The 23,522-nt window shown below is 55.2% G+C and overlaps 11 protein-coding genes across 11 annotated transcripts; 4 read left to right on the top strand and 7 right to left on the bottom strand.

Moving 5' to 3' along the window:
- Nucleotides 1–96: 96 nt before the first annotated feature.
- Nucleotides 97–3,045, bottom strand: BZA70DRAFT_164019 (uncharacterized protein). Its single transcript, XM_064909810.1, has 4 exons — nt 2,750–3,045; nt 2,108–2,685; nt 1,439–1,912; nt 97–1,343 (listed from the first exon to the last, which is right to left on the bottom strand). Exons 1-4 carry the CDS (start codon nt 2,928–2,930, stop codon nt 510–512), a joined length of 2,067 nt encoding a protein of 688 aa, XP_064768616.1. The 5' UTR covers nt 2,931–3,045; the 3' UTR covers nt 97–509.
- Nucleotides 3,046–3,242: 197 nt separating this feature from the next.
- Nucleotides 3,243–4,486, bottom strand: BZA70DRAFT_278484 (sphinganine hydroxylase). The gene has a single exon (XM_064912601.1). The coding sequence runs from the start codon at nt 4,290–4,292 to the stop codon at nt 3,387–3,389; it is 906 nt and encodes a 301-aa protein (XP_064768615.1). The 5' UTR covers nt 4,293–4,486; the 3' UTR covers nt 3,243–3,386.
- A 307-nt stretch (nt 4,487–4,793) lies between these two features.
- Nucleotides 4,794–5,853, top strand: BZA70DRAFT_289501 (uracil-DNA glycosylase-like protein; the record flags this gene model as incomplete). The annotated part of the gene is made up of 3 exons (XM_064914118.1): nt 4,794–5,035; nt 5,091–5,640; nt 5,707–5,853. 3 exons carry the CDS (start codon nt 4,794–4,796, stop codon nt 5,851–5,853), a joined length of 939 nt encoding a protein of 312 aa, XP_064768614.1.
- An 84-nt stretch (nt 5,854–5,937) lies between these two features.
- BZA70DRAFT_163986 (NADP-dependent oxidoreductase domain-containing protein) lies at nt 5,938–7,005 on the top strand. The gene is made up of 2 exons (XM_064909809.1): nt 5,938–6,190; nt 6,254–7,005. Exons 1-2 carry the CDS (start codon nt 6,055–6,057, stop codon nt 6,961–6,963), a joined length of 846 nt encoding a protein of 281 aa, XP_064768613.1. The 5' UTR covers nt 5,938–6,054; the 3' UTR covers nt 6,964–7,005.
- A 5-nt stretch (nt 7,006–7,010) lies between these two features.
- BZA70DRAFT_278479 (phosphatidate cytidylyltransferase) lies at nt 7,011–8,990 on the bottom strand. The gene is made up of 5 exons (XM_064912600.1): nt 8,574–8,990; nt 8,087–8,462; nt 7,677–8,023; nt 7,296–7,625; nt 7,011–7,233 (listed from the first exon to the last, which is right to left on the bottom strand). Exons 1-5 carry the CDS (start codon nt 8,688–8,690, stop codon nt 7,084–7,086), a joined length of 1,320 nt encoding a protein of 439 aa, XP_064768612.1. The 5' UTR covers nt 8,691–8,990; the 3' UTR covers nt 7,011–7,083.
- BZA70DRAFT_278476 (60S ribosomal protein L19) lies at nt 8,951–10,378 on the bottom strand. Its single transcript, XM_064912599.1, has 3 exons — nt 10,262–10,378; nt 9,734–9,843; nt 8,951–9,671 (listed from the first exon to the last, which is right to left on the bottom strand). Coding segments are annotated over exons 1-3 (570 nt in total). The 5' UTR covers nt 10,264–10,378; the 3' UTR covers nt 8,951–9,213.
- A 1,089-nt stretch (nt 10,379–11,467) lies between these two features.
- Nucleotides 11,468–13,384, bottom strand: BZA70DRAFT_163936 (cyanuric acid hydrolase). Its single transcript, XM_064909808.1, has 2 exons — nt 11,648–13,384; nt 11,468–11,589 (listed from the first exon to the last, which is right to left on the bottom strand). Exon 1 carries the CDS (start codon nt 12,995–12,997, stop codon nt 11,960–11,962), a length of 1,038 nt encoding a protein of 345 aa, XP_064768610.1. The 5' UTR covers nt 12,998–13,384; the 3' UTR covers nt 11,468–11,589; nt 11,648–11,959.
- Nucleotides 13,385–13,405: 21 nt separating this feature from the next.
- On the top strand, nt 13,406–14,566 carry BZA70DRAFT_310733 (t-SNARE). The gene is made up of 2 exons (XM_064914929.1): nt 13,406–13,793; nt 13,861–14,566. The coding sequence occupies exons 1-2, from the start codon at nt 13,512–13,514 to the stop codon at nt 14,458–14,460; spliced, it is 882 nt and encodes a 293-aa protein (XP_064768609.1). The 5' UTR covers nt 13,406–13,511; the 3' UTR covers nt 14,461–14,566.
- Nucleotides 14,567–14,977: 411 nt separating this feature from the next.
- On the top strand, nt 14,978–16,260 carry BZA70DRAFT_267405 (cyclin-domain-containing protein; the record flags this gene model as incomplete). Its single annotated transcript, XM_064911103.1, has 2 exons — nt 14,978–16,012; nt 16,069–16,260. 2 exons carry the CDS (start codon nt 14,978–14,980, stop codon nt 16,258–16,260), a joined length of 1,227 nt encoding a protein of 408 aa, XP_064768608.1.
- Nucleotides 16,261–17,529: 1,269 nt separating this feature from the next.
- On the bottom strand, nt 17,530–19,479 carry BZA70DRAFT_278464 (copper fist DNA binding domain-containing protein). The gene is made up of 2 exons (XM_064912598.1): nt 19,162–19,479; nt 17,530–19,072 (listed from the first exon to the last, which is right to left on the bottom strand). Exons 1-2 carry the CDS (start codon nt 19,195–19,197, stop codon nt 17,924–17,926), a joined length of 1,185 nt encoding a protein of 394 aa, XP_064768607.1. The 5' UTR covers nt 19,198–19,479; the 3' UTR covers nt 17,530–17,923.
- A 2,354-nt stretch (nt 19,480–21,833) lies between these two features.
- On the bottom strand, nt 21,834–23,336 carry BZA70DRAFT_227885 (RanGTP-binding protein-domain-containing protein; the record flags this gene model as incomplete). Its single annotated transcript, XM_064910225.1, has 4 exons — nt 21,834–21,991; nt 22,088–22,679; nt 22,743–23,223; nt 23,278–23,336. Coding segments are annotated over 4 exons (1,290 nt in total), but the record flags the coding sequence as incomplete, so codon positions are not given.
- Nucleotides 23,337–23,522: the final 186 nt, after the last annotated feature.

Below are 23,522 nucleotides of genomic sequence, written 5' to 3'. Positions count from 1 at the left end.
CTCTATACTGTATTCTATGCAATTATTCCACTATATCACCTCTATTCTCGCTGTTAATTGCTGCTGGGGAGGGCGAAGGTACTCGGGGGTGACGGCGATCGCCGGTGAGCCAGCGGTGCGGCTCTGATTAGCTCTATATCTGAGTCTTCTTAGTATTTGTTGTGATTGTAGTTGTTGTTGCTGTTGCTGCTGTGTTAATATTAGTAGTAGTAGTTATTGCATATATTCTACATCTCCTCTATCTTCTATATCTTCTAATCATATCCACACCACATCTTCACATCTAAGAAGAAGAATAAGCACCTCCAAACCCAATCCCCGAGGCGGCAGGGTGGCGGCGCACAGTCTTTTTCTTCTTTTCTTCTCCGACCTGTGTGTGGGTCTTTCCTCTTTCGGCTTTGCCCTTCGCTCGGCCGCCGCCCGCCGACTTCTTCTTCTCTTCTTCTTCTTCTTATCATATGTCGTTGTTCTTTCTTATATCATCTTGTAGTAACAGTATTGCTTCTATATCACGGCCACTCACTGCCCAGCTCTCCCGCCCACTCCTTCCAAAACGGCCGGTACACCACCACCTCCCCCTCAACCATACTCCCAAACTCATACTCTCCCTCCCGCACCACCTTCACCCCCCCGATATTCTGCTCATACACCCGCACCCGCAACGGCCCCCTTCCCTCAACACTCCTCACCACCGCCGTATGATCAGGCATCCCCACAATCTTCTCCCCATACCCATCCTTAAACCTCGCGTTCTTGAACTGCACCACGTCCCCCTCCCGCACATCCTCACCTCCTCCCTCTCCCTCTCCTCCCTCATACACCTTCACCCCATGCACATACCCAATACTCTCCAGCGCCCCCGCGCTCTTCAGCGCATCCCGCGCAAGCGTCCAGCACTCCCCATTCCCAACCTGTCTCCCCACATTCCCCGCACAAAACCCTGCCACCCTTGGTCCAAACGCGCTCGCCGCCGCCTCCAAATCACTAGACGACGGCCTCTCCGGCGGAGGATAGTCGATCCGCTGCGCGCTGGCTTCCTCGGGCCTGTATCGATTAAACTCAATCCGAAACTTGCTCCGGCTCAGATCTTCGGATCGCACTGCAATCACTACCGCCTTTTGATCTCCGCTCGTAGTCATGCTCATCACATACGTCTTTCCTTTGAAGTACGATGGCAGACTCAACTGCATCATCTTTGAATCCTGCGCATACCACTTACTCTCGAGCTCCAAATCGACTGCCGGGGCCTGCCATGCCTGCTCTTTCTTTTGCACTTCTCTCTTCTGCACCTCCCTCTTTTGTATCGCTGGATGCTGGGCCTGCGGCGGTATCCGGTTTCGCTTCTACTTTCATTTTAGAACTTGCATTCCTCATATATACATTCACTACAATGCAAATAATCTCAAATCAAATTAAATCAAAATCAATATCCCCTTACATTATCTGTCGTCGCTGGATACCCATATCCATTGCCATTAAAACTCGGCACCGGGCCAGGCGGAGGCGTCGTCCCCGTCGGTCGCCCTCTTAAACTCGCATTCTTCTTTGGCGGCGGCGGCGGCGCTTTCTTCCCTACCACAGACATTGACTGTGAAGGGCGGTGCCCTGACGGGACTCGTTGACCGTTCATACTCACTCCGCCTTCTGTACTTCCGTTCGACCCTGTAGATGCCCCCGTCCGTGCTCGGCTGATCTCAGCCGCAAAGTTGGGGAACTGTGGTGTGCCCTGCATCATCGGTGATGTATCTGATAGAGATTGTGAATATCCATGGCCTTTCACGAATCCTTGTTGCTGCATCGCTGGGGATGCTGCTGGCGATGGGGCTGCTGCATACTGCTGGGTTGGCGGAGCTGGCGCAGCTGGCGCAGCCTGCGGAGCCTGCGGAGCCTGCGGAGCATACTGTGGTGTCGGCTGCTGCTGAGCATACTGCGGTGTCGGCTGCTGTTGAGCATACTGCGGTGTCGGCTGCTGTGGAGCATACTGCTGCTGAGGGCGTGGAGCATACTGAGGCTGTGGAGGATACTGGAACGCAGGAGCTGGCGCTGCTGCTGGAGTAGGAGTTGGCGCAGGTGTAGGAGCAGGTGCTGGTGCTGGTGCAGCCGCCGCCGGCTGCGTGTACTGTGGTGCATATCCCTGATACCCCGGCTGTCCTCCATATCCCGGCGCTGGCACTTGAGCCGGCACTGCCGCTGGCGCTGGCGCATACGAACTAGGCGTCGCCGTCATCGTCCGTGGAGGCGGCGCCGGAACTGGCCTTGTTGACATCCCTGACACCTGAGGCGGCACCGTCCCGTACGGCGGCGCCGGCTGCTGTGCAACTCCCCCAGGATACTGCGCAGGCGGATACTGCGATGCTGCGTACTGCGGCTGCTGTCCATATTGTTGCCCAGGCTGTCCATACTGTTGACCCGGCTGTGCTGCATACTGCGGAGCTGCCTGCGGAGCCTGACCAGCCTGGGGAGCTGGAGCCCCCGGCTGTCCTGCAACCGCGCCCGGCCTGAACTGCGCGCGCCAGTCCGGCTTCGCCTGCTGCCTCTCGAGCGCGGGCTGGTACAGATACGCATACTCTGGCGAGATCGTCGCCGGCGGCGCGTCCGGGTGGAACTCGCGGTGCTTCGGCGGCGGCGGGAATAGATGCGGATCCTTCAGCGCGCTGAGCGGTGTGGTTGGCTCTCTATATTCGTCTAGACAATAACAAAACAGTCAACATCAAGTAAATTCTCTTCGAGCATCAGAAAATCAACATACGCGTCGCGCCCGCCGAGCCGCCGCTGCTGCCGCCGCCGCCAAACTTGGAGCCGCCAAACTTGGAGCTGAGACCGCCGAACTTGGATCCACCCGACGACGACGAAGATGAGGTTTTGGACGAACTGCCGCCGCCGCCGCCTTCCGGGTGCCAGCCTCCTTTCATGAGATCGCCGAAACCCATGGTGCACTAGTAGTAGGATGAGATGAGATGAGGGATCAAGCACGCCGCGGCTGATCCAACACGAGCTGCTGATGCAGAGCTTCTACCTGCTTCACAGAAGAATCAAGAGTATGCAACGACCGTTCCGAACCGGGATCGATTCGAACAAACAAAGAGGACGAAAAAGAGCGGGTTGTGCGGGCGAGGAGGGAATAGAAGCGGAGCGGAGCAGGGGCGAAGCAGCTCAGAAGAATGGTGAAGAAGCCACAAATCCCTCGGAAGTGTCAGCGGGTTTCGATTAAGGTTATTTGCAGCCGAGCGGATGCGGTTGCTATTGTTTATCAGAGATGTATTATTATACTCATTATACTCTATCTGAGCGTAGTCACAGTTCACAAGACCAAGATTAAAGAGAGAGGAAAGAAAGAAGAAAAGAAAGAAAGAAGAGAGAAAATAGAGGAAGATAGGAGTAGTGGACTACTCATCCTTCTTCTCAACCGGGTCGCGCCGGCCGATATGCTGCTTATTAGGTCCCTTATACTGCGTACCCAACCAACGATCCCACACAATAAAAAACGGCTGCGAAAAGTTCGTCTTGATTCCAAACTGCTGGTGGTGGATGTCATGATACGCCGCGTTGTTCTGGAACAAGATCTGCAGCGGATCAAAAGGCAGCGCGTAGCCGCAGTGGTCGTCGACCGTCTTCAGCGTCGAGAATGTGAAAAAGATGAGCGCCTCGCGCACAGACTGGCCCGAGAGCTTCATCGCCAGGCCCGCGCCGATCGTGTCCATCAGCAGGCCCTCGAACGGGTGGTTGTAGAGCGCGCCAAACGCATAGGGCACGTACAGCCGGTGGTGGCGCGAGTGGAACGTGCGGTAGAGATACCGCGAGGTGTGCATTGCGCGGTGCAAGAAGTACTGCCATGTGTCGAGGATGAAGAACGCGAGGATGATGCGCATCGCCGAGAAGCCGTACGAGTACAGCAGCGCGACGAGCGGCAGCGGCAGCCGCGGAAGCTTCTGCGCCAGCAGCCAGATCTCGTAGGCCTCCATCCCGGTGTAGTCTGGCGGGTCAAAGTAGGTGATTGTGATGCCGACGATCGTCTGCACGACCTGCTGCAGCAGCACGTCGCGCATGACCTCGTAGACCGTGACCTTGTTGCGCGACGTGACCTCGGCCGGCGTGTGTATGCGGTACTGCGGTAGCAGGTCGTAGGCATCGATCAGGTGGAAGAAACACGAGGCCACCCAGTAAATCGCGACCGTCAGGAAGAGCGCGAGGTACTTGTCCTCCATTATCGGAACGAGTCGTGCCCGCTCGTGGAGCTCAAAGGTCGGAGGCGGCGAGCTGCGGAACAGCTCTGCCGACGAGTAGTTCATCATCTATGAGAAGCGCTGTATGTGCACGATAAAAATCAACTGTAGAAGACACACAGCCAACCAACAAGCAAACAAACAACCAAAATATAGAAAACAAAAAAGCAGAGAAGCGGCAACAAGCACCGGTAAATAAATATCAAAGATCGAATTCCCATCGAGACAACGCCACCGAACCACGTGATGTTTTATGGCATAACTGAGTAGTCGTCACGTGCACAGGACTTCTAGACCGCCCCGAACCTGCTTCTCGTCTGCGCTCGCCCGCTGCGGTGCCGAGGTGCTTGGCGGGGTGTTGATAAGTTGAGATATTTAGCAATTGTTTATTGTATAGAGACTGTTATTAGTTTGTAGTAATCCGCGCCTCTGCTTCGCCTGATCCGGCCATTCGCCTGCTCGCATGACTGTCCACGTCACGTGCACTCCCTGCGTCATACTCCCAACGCGTCGCGTTCGCGTCTTCTCCTCTTGCTGCTTCCTGCTTCGAATCTCGACAAACAGCACAGAATGTCTACGGTCGCTAAGCGGAAGGGTGCGGAGTTGTCGTCGGGCGAGGCGAAGAAGACTCGGCCGTTGACGGCTTTTTTTAAGCCTGCGACGGCTAAAGCTGAGGTTTCCTTCTCTTCCTCTTCTACCTCCTCATCTTCTACCTCCTCTACCCCACCCTCTACACCCTCCACTACTCCTACACCCTTCGACAGAGAAAAATGGAGTGCCAGTCTCACTCCCGAACAGCGCGACCTGCTAGAGTAAACTAACCCACCCTCCCCTCCCCCCTACCAACTCCACTACTAACTCTCCCAGCCTCGAAATCAACACAATGCACCCCTCCTGGCTCGCCGCCCTCCACAAAGAACTCACGCAGCCCTACTTCCTCTCCCTCAAGAAATTCCTCCTCTCCGAAGACACTTCCCACCAAAAAATCCTCCCACCCGCGCGCGACGTGTACGCCTGGTCGCGCCTCACGCCGCTGGACGCGGTCAAAGTCGTCGTCCTCGGTCAGGACCCATACCACAACTTCAACCAAGCCCACGGTCTCGCATTCTCCGTGCTCGCGCCGACGCCGCCGCCCCCCTCGCTGCGCAATATCTACAAGTGCCTCGCGATCGACTACCCGGAGTTTAAACCCCCTGGCGGGGGCAAGGCCGGCGACCTCACTAAATGGGCCGAGCGGGGGGTGTTGTTGCTAAACACTTGCTTGACCGTCAGGGCGCATAACGCGAATAGCCACGCGGGGAAGGGGTGGGAGAGGTTTACCGAGAAAGTGATCTCCGTCGTTGCCGAGCAGAGGTCGCGCGGCATCGTGTTTCTGGCGTGGGGCAATCCTGCCGCGAAGCGCGTCGAGCGCATCAACGTAAGCTACAATATATATGATTGTATCAACTGTTGAGAAACAGTTCAGCTAACGTGTTTAATGCAGACAAAAACGCACTGTGTGCTCAAATCAGTGCATCCGAGTCCGCTGTCGGCGTCGCGCGGGTTCTTTGACTGCGCACACTTCAAAAAGACAAACGAGTGGCTCAGCGATCATTACGGCGAGGACTCTGTCATTGACTGGAATCTGTAGAGTAGATTTATAGAATAGATCTATTTCGAATTACTATTGTCTAGTAATAATTCTACAAATGTATGCACGCTGAACCTGGCTCGGGGAGTATCGGGTTAGGTCTCACGCACTCGAGCCCGCGATAACCCCACCAAGACGTAGTTCCTTCACTTCCGAGTCTCCTCAATTACTTCCTACTATTCTCTGATTCAACAGAAGATCATGTCTGCCTCGCTTTCGCTGTCGTCCACCATCAAGCTCTCCTCCGGCCATGCCATCCCCGTCATCGGATTCGGCGTGTACCATGGCAATGGCGAGGCCGTTGCCCACGCTCTCCGAGCTGGTTATCGATTGATCGGTAGGCCGGCACCTTTCCTTCCGCCGTTTGCATGTGTATCATACTGACTGTACACCTCTCCAGACACCGCCGACTTCTACAACAACGAAGGCGACTGCGGCAAAGCGGTCCGCGACTTCATGGCCGAAACCGGCACCCCCCGCTCGGCCATCTTCTACACCACCAAACTGTGGAACAACAACCACGGCTACACCCTCACCGCAAAGGCCATCGACGAGGCAATCGCCCGCGCAGGCATCGACTACATCGACCTCTACCTCATCCACTCGCCCCTGACCTCATCCGAGCTCCGCCTCGGCAGCTGGAAAGCAATGCAGGACGCCGTCGACGCCGGCAAGATCAAGTCGATCGGCGTCTCAAACTACGGCGTCCACCATCTCGAAGAACTCTTCACCTGGGACGGCTTCCGCATTCCCCCCGCAGTCAACCAGGTCGAGCTCCACCCGTGGCTCGCGCGCAAGGACCTCGTCGACTACTGCCGCTCAAAGGGCATCCTCATGGAAGCCTACTGCCCTGTCACCCGCGGCGTGCGGTTCGGCGAACCGGCGGTGGTTGAGCTGGCCGCCAAGCACGGCGTCACGCCCGCGCAGGTCTTGATCCGCTGGAGCATGCAGATGGGCTTCGTCCCGCTGCCAAAGTCGAACCACGAGGAGCGGATTAAGGTCAACCTCGACGTGTTTGGTTTCGACCTCGACGAGGACGATATGCATAAGTTGGATACCGGCAAGTACGAGCCTGTCGCGGCCTGGGATCCCGTCACCGCGCCTTTGTAGAGAGCACCTGCTTATAGACAACTTGTTTTTGAATACATATATTTATATACAACACACTATAGCACGAGTCTGCCTATATCGTACATCATCTCGGGTAACAGCAACGGTAAGCTACGACGGTCAGTTTGCGATGCACTGCAGTAGATCCTTGCCGACATGGCCCTGGTTGTGCAGATATCGCTGCAGCGCGTGCACGAGCTGCACCTGCTCCTGGGATGACAGACCTGAGATCGCAGTCGCGAGCACGACGTCGACGGCCTGCTTGTGTGTCTATAGATCTGTTAGCTCGCGCAGAGAGAGAGAGAATACGAAAAAGAGGAGAGTGGACGTACAGCAATAAAACTGGAGTAGTACATATACGAGAAAAACCCCATCAAAAACTGACAATCCATTCGATCCGTGATCCCGCCATGTCCCGGGATCGTATCACCAAAGTCCTTGATCCCGAACGCGCGCTTGATTCCCGACGCAAAGAACCCGCCGTAGGGCGCCGAGAGCGAGGCGAAGGTCGCCATGATCGCGACGTGGAAGTGGATGGGCTCGATCATGAGCGTGGGGCGGTGCAGGAGGGGTTGGAGGAAGGCGGGGACCGCGTAGACTTGTTTGACGAAGACGGGGTTGGGCGTGCATGTGAATTCCGAGAATGCGCTGAGCGAGAAGTCCTAGAGTTTTGTCAGTAGAGATTCTTAGAAGGAAAAAAGGTGGAGACGTACGGCAGGAGGGCAGATCATATAAGGCCACTGTACGAGGAAATAACTAAGGGCGAGCCCGATAACAACCGTCCAGATCCACGCGCCAACGAACCCCTCAACGGTCTTCTTTGGCGAGATCTTGATGAGCGGCGTGCGTCCGAAAGTGATGCCGCAGAGATATGCAAAGATATCGTTGATGATGACGAGCGAGGCCGGGAGGAAGAACCAGAACATGCCGGCCATGATGTTTTTGACGATGAAATGGGCCTGCACGATGATGAGAAGGAGGGCGACGTGGGTGAATGCGAATTGCATGAATTGGTACTGGTAATGGCCTTTTTCGAGGGTCGAGACAAACATCATGAATCCTGAGTAATTGCAATTAGCTTATGTCTGTTTACTCAGACTCTGGAACAAACTGGAAGACATACCAATGATATAGAGCATGTACGAGATAAACCGATGATGAATTGCAAACGGAAACAGCACCTTATCAACCAACAGCACCTCCTCGAAATAATACAACACCGTCTCGCCATACAGATAATACACCGTCGACGCCAAAAAATACCAATTGAGCGTCTTCCCATACGGCAGCGCGCGCTGCCTCATCGGCTCGTCCGCCAGCGCAATCACCTCGCTGTAAGCCAGCAGCTGCAACCCAAACACGAGCGCAATCACCCAAAAGTGGCCCGCGGCAAGCAGCGCGAAGAAACCAAAGATCATCACGACACTCCATATCGTTCGCACAATCAGGTTCTGGATCTTTTTCTCGCGCTCCGTCGGCGCGGGGGGGTCGGCTGTGGTCTGATGATGACAGGTTAGCCTGCTTCTTCTTCTTCTTCTTCTTCTTCTTCTTCCTCTTATTCTTCACAAAGAGCTCAATTCTAAAAAAGACAGACACAGAAACAAACATACCTTGACTATACTCCCCCCACTCTGTCCATTCGCAGCATTCTTCTTCTTCGTCGCGCTCCTCGTCGACGGCGCACCCACCGCTACCGTCTCTGCCGCCGCAGCTCGTTTCGCTGGCATGTGAAAATTTGTCTTGTCTTTTGACTTAGTTCCTGACTTGAATCTCGAGTTATATCGTGAGTGCTGATAGCAAACACTCTTCTGTCAATGCTGGATCCTGGCAAGAACGGAATGGCTCTGGGAAGGAAGTAGACTGTGCGCAGGGCCAAGTTTATCGGGTTTATCTCTGGTGAAGGTCTCGCGAGCTCGTTCGCTTATGTCAACTAAGCCCGCCCTGAGCCTTCCCTCTCCTCTCTACTGCTGTCTACCGTGTCATCATATTTCTTCATAGACTATGTATATTAGAAACAATAAAGCTCGTGTAAATGTTACATACATCAAAACGGAACCAAATACGGTGAAAGCAAATGAATAAACAAAATAATAGAAGCAAAAGAACAGATGTGCACAAAATCTTACTCAGCGCAAGATTGCATTCATATACATCGCCCTTCCCTTCCATCTCTCTTCCCTCTTCTTCGGTTCCGCTCCGACCCTCTGCATCACTCTTTTTTTAAAAAACACCGACCGACGACGTCTACAATTACTCGTCATCCCGGAGAAGCGCCTCCCGCTTCTCGTTGACGCGCTGTGCCCGTCTCTCTCTCGCGGCTCTGTTCCGGACACGGCGGGCCTCGGCCTCGTCCTTGAGAGCACGCTCACGAGCCTTCTCGGCCTTAGCCTTGATGACGTGCTCGATGACCTGGCGCTTGTGCTTGAAGGTGTTACCCTTGGCGAGCTGGTAGAGCTCGTGGTAGAGGTGCTTGTCGATCTTGCCAGCAGCACGGTACTTGGCGAGCAGACGACGGAGGACACGCTGGCGGCGCATCCACACGACTTGGCTGGGCATACGGGCGTCCTTGGTACCCTTTCTCTTACCGAAACCGGTGTGACGACCGGCACGCTTGGCCTCGAGATGGGCGCGGGTGCGCGAGCGCGAGTGGATAGTGACAGGCTTCTTGATGATCAAACCATCGGAGACGAGCTTGCGGATTCCCTCACCTGTTTTACATGTCAGCACTCTGATCGGTAGTCAATAGACGGAAAGGAAAGTAGAGACATACGGCTGTTGGCGGCAGCGATGGCAGTAGCCTCGCTGGGGTCGAGCCAGATCTTTCTCTTGCCGACGTTGAGCACGCTGGCGGCGAGGCGCTTCTGTGAAACAAGGTTGGACCTGGAAAACGATCAGTAAGGGGGTTCTTCAGACAAGAACGTTGGCGGCTATGTAGATGCTACTCTTCAAGCCCGCTCGATGACAATGCTGTGGACTCGTATGATGAGCTTGAGAAGCAGACGTGAACGACTATGCGACGGTGCAAAGTCTCATCTCGTCCGATCGCCTTCCTGTCGATTCACGCCCGGAAAAAAAGCCATGCTGGACCAACAAGCTGCAAATTCATTTTCTCGTCTGCATTCTTTTTCCAGCAAACATCGCAGCTGCGCATTCCGCGCGCAAACTGCTCGCTGACGGTGCTTCCATCTTTTTTCACACTCGTGCTTTTCGCCCTTCATGTCCACGACCCACGCAGCCCACCCCGGCATCCGAGTAGCATCAAACAAACGTCCAACTAAACAGAAGAAGAGCAACATACATTTCGAGTAACTTCCCAAGTGCTGAAAGTGGGACTATGCGGGTAGAAGTTGTTGCTGAAACGGAAGTCTGGAGGAGAAGAAAGAGAAGGGCGCTGTGACGACCGACAAAGGTGCGTACCAGCGCCTGCCCACTGTGTGCTTACATCGCGTTGAGGGACTCGTGTGTGTTGATGGGAGTGCAATTATGGGTTAGGGATCCCTGTGACTGCTTTTTCAAGTGTAGGGTTTAGCCCTAGAACCCTGGGCTCTTGACTGTAGCGTAGTTATTGATCTTATTGCTTAGATCTGATTAGAGTCTGATATTGCTGATTGCTAGCACATCTCGCAGTAGAGCTCCACCACCGCGGCATACCGCTGCATCGCCGCCTCCGAAAACAGACTGCGCTCCAGCTCGTGTATCAGCACCTGACTGTCCCGTCGATCGTCGGCGCGGACAATCCTGCTCAGCAGCCTTACATGCATCGCCGCAAAGTCGTGTAGATAGTCGGCTGATGCCGAAGGCCGCGGGTCTGGTTCGCATAGTAGTAACACAAGGGAGCAGGCTAGGCTGGCTAGTAGATCTATGGCGTCGTATTAGTTGGAATCGTAGATTTCTTCCTCTGAAGCTATTGCCCAACGACTCTTAGCAAAGCCGCTACAGTACTTACGAGGACGCAAATCCCGCGACTCTGTAAATCCACAAAGCGTCTCTTCACACAGAGCGAGCACGTCAGTACTTCCCACTGCTTCAGACGGCTGCCGCGATCCAGACGCGAGTTGGCCGAGGCTCATAACCTTGCGGACCCCGCGCAGCAACGCGTCCAGCACTCTAGCACACGCCGTCTCTGCGCCTCTGTCGAACGAGAGCGTGAAGCACTTGAGCAGGATCGGGAGCGAGTGGGAGATGAACTGGTCGGCAGAGTTTGGAGGCAGCGGTGGATTGCTGAGGTGACTCGCGACGGTGGAGAGGTGGTTGTCGAACTCTACCGGAGAGATGGTGGATATGCGGCAGAGAGCGACGCAGGCTGATTTCAGGCTGGGATTTGAACCTATATCATGACTGTTCAGTCAGGCTCTATAATGGAAGAGGGAGATGTACTACCGTAGTCGGCATTGGTGAGCTGCGCGCTATACACCTCCAGCACGCGATCTCTCAGCTCGCCCTGATCCTTCTCATTCTCCGCAGCCTCCGACGCAAGCTCGATAGGATGATCTCTTGATCCAGCGGCGGTATCCAGCTCTTTGTCTCTACTACGCACATCGCTCAGTTCTTCTCGCAGATCCTCGTATCGCGCTCGCCAGTAGTCCACCGGGGTCAGGATCCGCGAGAGTATCTGCAAGCGGAAGTCTAGCATGATTGTAAGTTTCAGCCAAGTATTGCAGCATACTCTTGTCTTTGTACTCACCCCGGACTGAGGTGTACTTTGGTTTACTCTTGACAAAGGCTATGGCCTGTATCAGAGAAGGGAGTGTTAGCAGCTATGAGATCTGACAGTGATCGTAAAACACTCACGACTGCAAGCTGCATAGGATCCAGCTGCTGGTCCTGCATGGTTGATCTTGAGTGATGGATGCTGTGAACGCGGTGTGGGTGCGTGGTGGGTATCGAGTATTGTGCGAGGATACGCCCAAAACGGAAATCTGCTTCCCTTCACTTACAACTACTATCACAACCTCTACATAACTCATCAGTCATAGATTCATTACATTCTGATCAACTAGACCTTATACACAACACAGACACTGCCGCCGCCCATTGGCCCCTGTCCCTCAGCACCGCCGCTGACATAGACATCAGTCTCTCCCCACACACCCGCGACAAGGCCCCCGACGGCCGCCCGCGCATGTCTGGTGCCCTGGATATCACTATCCGTCATCATCGTATGTCTCTTCCCGCGAACGACGCCATCCGTCGACGGCTCGGCCTTGACAAAGATCTGCGTGCGCTCGGCGCCCTCGGGGATCTTGCCCGTGAGATCGAGAAGCACTTTGAGATCGATTGCGTCGGCCATGTATCCGTGCAGCGCGCGGTACGGATTGCTCGCTTTCTTTGAGCTCGCGAGCACGACGACGTGGCAGTTCTCGAGCTCAGCGCCGGACGAGCACGACGCGCGCGAGGACCAGCCGACCTCGCCGTACGAGTCGAGCGCGGTCGCGATGCCGTCCTCGGCAACCTCGCCGAGCGCGAGCGCGATGCCGACCGCGGTCGCGAGACGAGAGTAGCCCATCGACTTGTAGGTGTCGACCGTCACGCAGGGTTTTGCGCTCGCGACGACTTTGGCGGTCGTCAGCAGCGGGCACTTGACGAGGACCATGTGCACGTCGTCCGGGCCGACTTCGAGCTCGGCCATCAGGCTCTTGACTGTCTCGGCCGTGACCTTTGCCTGCACGTCCGTGCCCATCTCCCAGGGCTCGAAGTCGCGCGTGCCGCCGACTTTGGCGACGAGGCCTTCGTCGTACTTCTTTGAGCCGTCCGGGTTGAGGTGGTCGGCTTCCTTGACGACGAGGGAGACGTGCGGCGAGAGAACGCCTTCGGTGCCGCCGGAGAAGACAGAGATGCCGTGCGAGGACTCGAGCAGAGGGTCCCAGACGGTGGAGGAGAGCATGCGGGTGAAATCGTTGACGCAGCCGTTGCCCTCGGTCTTGCCAATGACGGCGACGAGGTCCTCGGGCTTGCAGGACGCGGGGAGCTGCTTGTAGCCGGAGACGTCGCCGGGGTGCGCGGTGGTGGATTTGTAGATTGCGACTCCTGACATTTCTGTTTCTAGAGAGTGTGTGCGTGTGCAGAGAGGGAGGGAAGAGGAAAGAGCGGGAAGGGGGAGGAGGTGTGGTCTGGGGCCCGCGTTATCGAGGCGATAATGAATGAATTGAGTTTGCGGATTGACTCAATCGCCGCCGCAGACAGCCTCGAGCGCGGGCGAATGAACAGTCTACGAGCACACGCTGTATGAATACACCATCGCAGTAGTCTTAAGTCGGTAGCAGAACAGTTCTCTATCTTCTTCACTTGTTCCTGGCCCACAGCTGATAGAACGCAGACCGACGGTGTTCACCAGGCGAGGTGGCGGTGCAGGGCCCGGTGAGGCTGGGGCAGCAAAGTGTGGCTTGACGGCCGGGTAAGTGTTTATCTTCGCGGGCATCGATTCGTCATCTCGTCCCAGCCTCCGGCGATTATCTCCAAACACGGCGACGGACTGCATTTCGCACACGCACAGGAAGAAGTCAAAAGACAACCAAACCAAGCTCACACGGTAAACAACAACACAGACAATGTCCTTCCTCTCGTCGCGACCACAGGGTGTGATGGGCAGCGGCAGTGGCGGGTTCTCGGACTCGCCCGAATTCGATACGCTCGCAAATCGGCTGTCGAACCAGCTGTTTACGCTCACGACCAACATCTCGACGCTGAACCGGCAGCTGGGGATGTTTGGCACGAAGAAGGACTCGCATCAGATCCGCGAGCGGGTGTCGTCGCTGTCGGACGATACGAGGGAGCTGTGTAAGACGATTGGGGATGAGGTTAAAGAGCTGCAGGGTTGGACTGATGTTACTGTATGTTGCCTTTGTTTGTGTTGGTGTTTGTGTCGAGTCAGGCTAACAAGGAGAATGTCATATGTAGCCCTCTCAACGGTTTACACAGCAGAAGCTGTCGCGGGAATTTACATCGCTTCTGGCGGACTTTCAGTCCGTGCAGCGCCTGTCGGCAGAGAAACAGAGACAGTATGTGGTTGCGGCCAAGACACACCAGCCGGGGGCCTCGCAGCTTCTGGACCCGGGCGCGGAAGGACCGGAGTACGAGTACCAGCAGATGCAGATGCAGATGCAGGAGCAGCTTCCGGGCCGGTCGGCGCCGGCGGTGCAGAGACAGCAGCAGCGGATGCAGGAGCAGCAGACGATGGATGTGATTTCGCAGGAAGAAATCGACTTTCAGAACTCGCTGATTGCCGAGCGCGAGATCGAGATTCAGGGCATCGAGCAGGGAATCTCGGAGCTGAACGAGATATTCAGGGACCTGGGCACGATGGTTACCGAGCAGGGCGTGATGATTGACAATATCGAGTCGAATATCACGAGCGTGGCGGACCATACGCAGAACGCGAGCGCGGAGCTGACGAAGGCGTCGCGGCACCAGAAGAGCTCGCGCAATAAGTCGTGCTGTCTGCTGCTTGTGCTGGTTGTGATTTTGATTGTGGTGCTGCTGGCGGTGTTTTTGAGCTAGAGGAGGGAGGACTTGGGAGTTGATAGGAGAAATAAACAAAGCACAGCACATTTAACGTAGACCCAGACAACAAGGATACTGCGAAAGATCAAGAAACGTAGAATAAGTAGAATATAATAACAAAAACAATAATTCTCGTGGACTTGATCAAAAACAAGCTGGCAGCCAACCACCCTGCCACGCCTGCGCTCAGTGGGCGCTGCAAATCACGGGCCTCCCAAATTGGTTTACGCTTTACGCTTCCGTTTCGTCGTCGGCCCCGGCTTTTGCTTTCTTCTCTACTCCGACGCCGTCCTCTTCCTCGTTCGCGGTCTGCTTCTCGGCCTTCTTCCTGTGCTCTGCCTTCTTCGCCGTCGTTTACTGTCTCCTCCGGCCCGCTAATACCCGTAATTGGCTGCCTCGCCTTCGCTCCTCCCATCTTCCTCCCTCGCTTCCCTCCCTCGCGCTGCCTTCCTCCCAATCCATGTCCCCTCGCCCCGGTCTCTGCTAGAAGCCGGCTGCAGCCCCCCTCCTCCCCATGGCAGACCTCCCCGGGGCGCCGGCACCGCCCGCGACCGAGCACGCGGCCTCGCTCGAGCAGCAGCTCTTTGTCCACCAGCACCCGCCCCCGGCCGCCGCCTACGCCCACGCCGTCGTCAACCCATCCTCATCCGTCGTCTCGCCCGCGACCTCGGTCTCGCTCCCGTCGTCGCTCACTTCGCCCGCGTCCGACCCGCCCCACATCGACATCCTCAACCACCCCGTCACCGACGTGCTCACCATGATCTCCGCCCTCCTGCAGCGCATAATCGAGGCCAACGACGCCCTCTACCTTTCCCACCACTCCCATCACCACCCGCACCCTGACTCGCGCACGCGCGCCCGCTCCAGTCTCGCGTCGGCCGTGCTCGCTTTTCATGGCCGCAACGTGCCCGCTATCTCGCTCCAGGCATATCTCATGCGTATCCTCAAGTACTGCCCGGCTACAAACGAGGTCTTCCTCTCCCTGCTCGTCTACTTTGACCGCATATCAAAGCGTGCAAACGCGCCCGACTTTGCTGCGCTCTCGTCTGATCTTCAGTCTCCAGACGCCTACAGACCTCTACAATCCCTCGCGCCCGCAGCCGCTCCACCCCCATCCTCCTCCTCCTCCTCCTCATCCGCGTCATCGTCCTCCTCCGTCATGCCCGTCGCCATCCGCGGCGCCGTCGCATCCTCCCACCACACCACCACCGCCGCCTCCGCGGCCGCCGCCGCCGCTGCCGCAAGCTCGGTCTCGTCCTCAATCCCCGCCACGCCGTCCTCATTCTCGTCCTCCTACCCGCAGCACGCCGTCGTCGAGCCGGGCTCGTTCGGCAGCCAAATAAGCCAACCGCAGTCGCCGGTCGCGCACCCGCCCGCCGTCTTTGCGTCGCCTTCGCCGCCGCCGCCGCCGCCGCCGTCGCTGCCGACTCCGCCTAGCGATATCTTTGTGATGGATAGCTATAATATCCATCGGCTCGTCATTTCGGGCGTCACGGTCGCTAGTAAATTCTTCTCGGACGTGTTTTACAAAAACTCCAGATACGCAAAGGTATGTTCTGCACTATCCTAGCATGTGAAAGTCATCTCTAACATCATCTTTTCCAGGTCGGCGGTCTCCCGCTCGAAGAACTAAACCATCTCGAACTCCAATTCCTTATCCTGTGTGATTTCAGACTCGCGATCCCGCTCGAAGAGCTTCAGCGCTACGGAGATCTGCTGCTACAGTTCTGGGAGCGCGAGGTGCCGGCGCAGAATAAGGAGGCTGCTGCTGCTGCTGCTGCGGGCCATGGGCCGTGATAACAATCTACGGCTCTTGTGCGCAGGTTGTTTTTTTCTCCTCAAAATTATTTCAAAAATTAGGATTTACTTTTGCATTACTTGGGCGGGTGTTTTATTCTTTTTTCTCCTTTGTTTGTGTGTGCGTGTGCGTGTGCGTGTGTATTGAGATCTGCGTCGTGGCGTGTGTGAATAGGATGACCGTCTATCAATCCAAGATCATCCTCACCATGATGACTTGAATTTCGAGTCAGGTCGATCTCTGCGACCGACGCAAAGTGTCGAGCTTTTTCCTACGTTGCTAGTTTGACGCGAACAGAGTCTTTCTCTGCGTGCGCGTCTTGACTTCTATTGTTGTTACACTATAGCATTTGCTTGTTTTTCCAACCTCGTCAGTGTGCGCGTTTCCCTGTCTCTTTGCGCGTATTTCTATTTTGAATATTCTCTTTTTCCTTTTCCGCGATCCTGTACTCTTCTCTCTCTTTCTCTTGTGTGTCTCTCGGTATATCAACTCTTCTCTTTATATTTTTGTGTATTCTTTCGGGTTCATTTTCCTTGTATTAGATTCCTCTTTTCTCCTCCTCTTTGTATCTTGTTTTAGGTTCTGTTCTCTAGACCCTCTACGCTCCTCTTTTTCTGCTTTCTTCTTTTGTCTGAATACTCCACCTCACCTTCCGTGTTTTCTCTCTATTATTTGGTCTTTTCTTTTCTTTCCTTTTTTTTTTTTCTGCTTCAAGCTCGTGTCGTGGCGTGTCGTGTGTCGCGGTCCTCGCTTTCTCGCGAGATGTATAATTATCAGAATTATCAATATTCCTCTACTTTTCAACTCCCCCTTCTCTTCTTCTCAAAAGTCTTTGTAGATTTTTAGAGATTGGGATTACTGCCGCCGTAGACTTGCAGTCTTTTTCTGTGTAATTAGTATTTCAGGGAAGGCGGCGTGGATGATGGAGTATGGTGCCGATTTCCTGAAATGGATAAACTAAACTCCGTAAGAACAACCCACCTCTCTGATTGTGGCTTTAACCAGCAATGTATATATTTCCCTATTTTATTTCAGACTGAAGTAAAGTAAAAGACGAGAATAGAACACGTCTTTCCGCTGTTTCTATTCCGGTCGTGAGCCAGGAAGGTAGGTAGGTACCTTGCTGGAGTATTGCGAATCATCATCTCTAACTCTACACGCCGAAAAACTCAGCCTCCTTCCTTTCCACACACTCACACTCCCCCTTCACCATCTCCACCCTGCTACTACTTCAGAAATACACTTCATCATTTTACAATAATTTTTTATTCCTTTTATCGAAACAGCTATGAACTCGTAAAAAAACTCAAAAACATACCTAGCTAGCTATAAACACAGTAAAAAAAAAAGAGAGAGAGAGAGAGGAAAGATATACAAATTGAAGGAGAAAAGAAAACATAACGTGATCATGACTGTGAGCTCATATTCGATAGATATTTTTGACGTTTATAACCAAGACGAAGAAATAGCCAAAAAAGGAAGAGATGATAGGAGGGAGGGAGAGGGAGAGAGGTAAAACAGAACAAAACAAAACACAGAAGTGCGCCGTGGAACTCCAAAAACACACACACACACACACACAAAAACAGAAAAGAGGAAAATATACTTTTCTATATCAAAAAATAAAAAAATAAAGAACAAAAAAGAAAGAAGAGGAAAGGTCTATAGGGGCATGGTGGAGGCGGAAGGAATGCTCTGCGCGGCCGAGGAGGTCGCGTACATGGCCGAGTACTGCTGCGGCAGCGACGACGGCGCGGCGGGGTAGTTGTCTGCGGAGTAAAAGTCGGTGTTTGTCGGGAGCGAGGCGGCGACGCTGAAGACGGAGGTGGTCGAGCCTGCGGAGGAGAAGGAGAAGAGGTCGGCGAGGTTGTTGTACTCGGAAGAGTAGCCTTCCGGTTGCTGTTGCGAGGTGTGGTGGTGCGCGTGAGCGTGCTGCTGCTGGGGCTGGTCCTGATTAAAAGGAACCTCGTGCTTCAGAAGGGGATTGAAGTTGACGTAAGGGGCAGAGGCGGCAGAGTCGGCGTAGTAGCCGATGCTGGTGGTCGAGGAGCTCGCGGAGGAAGGGCGGCTGGCAGAGTGCTCGGACACGGCAGCGACGGAAGACGAGCCGGACCGCTGCTGCGCGGTGGTCGGCGGGTAGGACGAGGACGAGGACGAGGACGAGGCAGCGTTGTAGAACTCGCGCGCGTAAGGCGAGCCCGAGACGTCGTCAAACATGGCCGACATCTCCGGCATCAGTTGCGAGTGCCGCATGTCGGCGGTGGTGGCGCCGGCGGTGGTGTACGCCAGCGAGATTGTCGGCGAGCCCGAGGCGGTCGCGGGCGAGGTCGCGGCGTTGGAGAACGGCGAGTCGACAGAGGCAGACTGGTAGTACCGACTGTCAGCGGCGGCCAGCGCCTGAGTCGAGAGAACCGAGTGCGTGCCGAGCGAGCTCATGGCGCCGTACTGCGCGGGCAAGATGAGCGACGGCGGGTCCGGCGACGGACTCACGCTCGCGGTCTTGTTTCGCGAGTTTCTCCGCGCGCCGCCGGAGACGGCAGCCGCCGCCGCGGAAGCAGCAGCGCGTCCGGAGTTCTTGAGCTTCGAGCAGTCGCACTTGCCGCCGTGCGGACACTGGCAGCCCGCGAGCTTGCTGACTTTTGCGGCGGAGAGCTTGTCGCCGGGACAGTCGCACTTTGTGTGCAGGGCGTGGTTGCGGCGGGCTTCGCGGCAGTGCGGGCACTGCGAGACCGGGCGGCCTTTGGGCTTGATCATCGTGAGCGGGCGGTCTTTGTGGGCGCAGGTGGTCACGCGGTGGCCGCGGATGCAGGTCTGGAGGAGAGTTAGTATGGAAGAGAGAGAGCGCGTAGCATGCGCCGCGGGACGGACGGCAGCGGCGAGGATGGAGAGGAAGGACTTACTTCGCAGGCGTATTTGACGCCGTCGATGTAGACCATTGCGGCGGAGGTAGGATGAAGAGGAGAGAAGGATAGGAAGAGGGGGGAAGAGAGGAAGAGAGGAAGAGAGCGCGGGATGGCCGGCAGAGGGAGGGCGCAGGATTTGATTTGTCGGAGCGGCACGGAGCAGAGAAAGGAGAGCACTCGCTTGGCGCTGGATATGCAGTACAGCGAGTTACGGCGCGGGCGAGTGAAGCATTTAAGAGGGAGAGCAGCGGAGAGAAGGCGGCGTGGAGGAGGAGGAGGCAGAGAAGGAGGCGGAGGAGGAGGAGGAGAGGAGAGACGAAGGTGCAGAGGCTTATATGCGGAATCCCCAGTCGGAGGCGGAAGACTGAGTCACAAAGTGGATCACAGCTGCGCCACAGGAGGGTGACATCACCACGGAGTCGAGGGCTGATCGTCAGAGGTGGGCAGCAGTTGCGTTGCAGTTGACACCAGAGAAGTTTGTTTCATCTGTTGTGTCTGTTAGAGTAGATGTGGAAGTAGTAGTAGTAGTAGTAGTAGTAGTAGTAGTAGTAGTAGTAGTAGTAGTAGTAGTAGTAGTAGAGGTAGCAAGAAGTATTAAGAAGTTGTAGTAGTAGTATAAGCACAATGCTTATGCGACGCTGCTGTTCTTGGGCTGTTCTACGGTTCTTGACTACGCTCGGGGCGAGATCTACAGCTTGTGCGTACGCAGAGACTACAGCAGTCATCGCGAGCAGGACAAGAGAGTAGAGGAGGGTCTAATAATAGAAGCAGGCTTAGAGGCGAGCGAGGAGAGAAAGGAGGGAACAGAGCTCGAGACAGCCCGAGACAAAGCCTGAAAGCAGGAACTCTGTGCAGTGTGCGTATCTGCTCTTCTGAGCGAGTTCTGAGTATGTTTTGAGTGGGTTCACTTACATTCAGTTCATTCTCAGTCCACTCTCAGTTGTTCGCTGTTTGGCTGTAAACACTTCCGCCGACACCAAAAGCCGCACAAATCGCGGCGGGGAGGAGCAGTCGTATTACGCAAGCTCAGTGTGGCGGTGCAGGTCACAGCGGTTCGAGGCCTGAAAGGTTTTCTGCTGCTTCCGCTGCTCTGCTGATGCTGCTGCTGCTCGCTGACCTGATATCAAGATCATGAAACAGTCACGTACCAGATATGATCAATGTGGTCTACACTACTTCTCTATTCGTAGTAATAACGCACTCGTGGACACAGCAGGAAGTGCACGGGCTTTGCCAAGTAAGAACCATCTGAAGATCGCCGGCGGAGCCTACGTTCCCGTCGCCGCACCGATGTTATTGCTAATATGTTGGTTGTGATATTGCTGTTAAATTATTCAAAGTCTGTTGTGTTCTGTAATAGTTGATAGTTCTAGTGCTGTTGCTACAGTATTCATACATCTCTCTCTCTATTGTATTGAGCATCTCAATCCGCCACTGATCAACGGTCTGTTGGGCCCACCTCGCTCTACCCTCTGCTGCGGCACCGGCGCACACCCAGGGGCCCGGCTATCTCATACTTTTCTATACTTTTGCCTCTTTAATCTAATCCTCTGCCTTCTTTAATCCAAAAAGGCCGCCTCGGTCCCGGCCGATACCTTATTCCGCCGCTGCTGTGGCTTTTCCTCCGCGTTTACTGTGCGTTTGGTCCTGCCCGACACAAAGCATCGCCGCCGATGGTCGCCGGTGCCTGGTGGCTGCCAACTTTTCACACGCCAAAAAAGCTTGGCATGCATTCGCCTGAAAGCTTGGCATAGCTTGTTTGGTTCTTTAATTCTCTTCTTCTCTTCTTCTTATTCTGTTCTTCTGTTCTTCTTTATCTTCTTCTGTATCTCTGCTGTCTGTTTACTATCAGTTGTCTGTGTCTGCGTCTGTGTTGTGTCAACTATCTGCTGTCTCTCTGCTACTACCTCTCTGCTACTGCCTCCAATCACATCGCTCCTCCGCCCCACCCATCCTATTTTTAGTCATTGAGCAAATAAATCTGATCTCTATCAACCATAATATTACCTACTACTATCTCTCCTCGGACTCTTCCGCTTCGCCCGTACCGTCTTCCCATTCAACGGACTATCTCTCACCCCCCTCCCCTCCATCCCTTTCAACCTATCCAGCTCCCACGGCGTCAACTGCGCAGCCGACCCATCCACCCCCCCTCCTCCCCCCGGCGTCGCCGTCGTCCCATACTGCTGATTTCGCAGCCGCGTGCTCGCCGTAGGCGTACTCGGCGTCATCCCGCCCACTACCCGCGAATGCATCCCCATCCGCGTCGCCGTCCCCGGCAATGACGTCGCATGACTGCTCCCTCCCTCGCCTCGGACCCTGTAAACTGCCGCATTCCCTCGCGATGCCCTTTCTGCCGTAGCCGTAGGGTTCGACGCCGCCAATGGCGAACTCAATCGACTGCTGCGCCGTCTCTGTTGTTGTTGTCCGCCACTGCTGCTTCCCCTCCCACTGGCAAGCTTTATCGCCGCTGCTGAAACCGGCGTCGAGCTCCGGCTCCGTCGCGACCGCCCGCTCGCACTCGTCCCCCCCGACATCCTCGTCGTGTCCGAGAACCGCGTCGCCGAAAGCGACGGCGACCCGCCCGGTCCTATAGGATCCGTCATGTCGCGCATGATCCCGCCGCCGCCGTCCCGCGCCCCGGCACTTGCCGTCGACGCGCTCCGATTGTCGTCCCGCAAGTACAGCGATATCCGCTCGTCTGAAATCGAAAACACTGAACTCTGGTCGTTTGTCTGCAGCGCGGCTAGCCGAATAATGTACTCCAGCAACGACAGCGAGTTGGCTGATGCTTCAAACGGCGCCCCCGTCGTACCCATACCTTCCTCTTCTTGCTCCTTTGACACCCCTATATCCCGCTTCTGCTGCTGCTGCTGCTGTTGTTGTTTCAGCTTTCGCGACATCATAGACTCAATGTCGGAACTGCTCAGAGACAATCGCGAAAATGCCGCAGCAAGACTATTATCCCCCAGCAAACTCGTTCTCTTTCCTTCGCGGCTTTTCCCTCCAGATATTCCTCCTTCTTCCACCTCATCCTCATCCTCCCACTCATCGCCCTCCACTTCCTCCTCCTCCTCCTCTTCATCCTCTTCTGTGTAAAGCTCAAACGCCAGCCACTCTGTATTTGACGGCAAATCAACCCTCCTCGCATCCATATCCTCATCCCCACCCTCACCATCCCCCTCACTCATCTCTCCCTCACTCTCACTCTCTTCCTCCCCCTCAAACATGTAATACGGCGACCGGTGCAAAAACGCCTTGTTCAGCTTCACAACCAGCACCGGCGACACCGCCTCTTCAATATCAAGCAGTCTTCCCGACGCACTGAAAAACAACCGCGTCACAATCGAAAGCGGGATAGTCCGGCTCTTGCCTCTAATCCCTCCTCCCTGCGAATCCTTCTCCGGCACCGGCGACCCTGCTCCCGGGTTCTCCAGCTCTTCGTGGTACCGACCATCGTCCAGATTCTCTGTAATCACAAGCTCGTATCTGTACTTTAGATTATCCGCCATGTACTGATTCCTATTCTCCGCGCGCGTCCCATGTTTCCCTGGCGTACCACCCCGCGCAATCGGCACTCTGAAAATCTCCACAAAGCACTTTGCGTGCTCCTCTTTCCACGTAATATCCCCGTTCGTCGTCGTATGCGGATTCCGCGCCGTGCCGTAAAAGATCGTATACAGCTTCAACGAAAACGTCGGCCCGACCTGATGCCTCTGCGTCGGCGCCCGCGTGTACGCCGAATCCGCCACGAGCAAAAACATCGCCGCCTGCAGCAGTCGCGCGGGCGACACCATATCCGGCAGCGTCGCCGTCACGTTCGCGCCGGACGTCGTGATAGCGAGCTGCAGGAGCTGCACGGACTCGTCGATGCGCTGCAGCAGGTTGAGCATGTACTGCTCGACTTCTTTGTACGTCTTTTGTTTTTCGGCCGCGGATTTGGCGAGCGCCATGCGCTGGTTCGCGTGCTCCATTTTTTCGTCAAACTCGTTAATTTCATCGCGCAGCTCGCGCGTGAGTGAGACTGTGCTTTGTAAGAGGGTGTATCCACGCGCGTTCCTGAAAGTTGGTTAGCACTCACTCGACTATAGAATAAGACAGAGACCCACTCACAAAAGCTGTATGAGATCAATAGAAGGAGTAATTATATTAATCCTCGTCTTCAACTTCTTCCTTATCTTCTCCAGCGTCGTCTTCTCCTCCTCTGGAAGTTTCTGCGTTCCAAATCATCGTCAGCCATCTCTGCCATGATCCACGTCTCCATAATCCACGTCTCTGCATCACGCATACCTCTAGAAACTTCGAAACTCCTTTGATCGCGTATCCGGAAACCAGAGTAATCCCGGACCGGATCGCCA

The sequence above is a fragment of the Myxozyma melibiosi genome (assembly GCF_037950935.1).
Source record: "Myxozyma melibiosi strain Phaff 52-87 chromosome Unknown BZA70scaffold_5, whole genome shotgun sequence".
NCBI classification, from domain to species: domain Eukaryota; kingdom Fungi; phylum Ascomycota; class Lipomycetes; order Lipomycetales; family Lipomycetaceae; genus Myxozyma; species Myxozyma melibiosi.
Note: the sequence above shows the minus strand (reverse complement) of the source record. Positions and strands in the feature narration are given on the sequence as shown.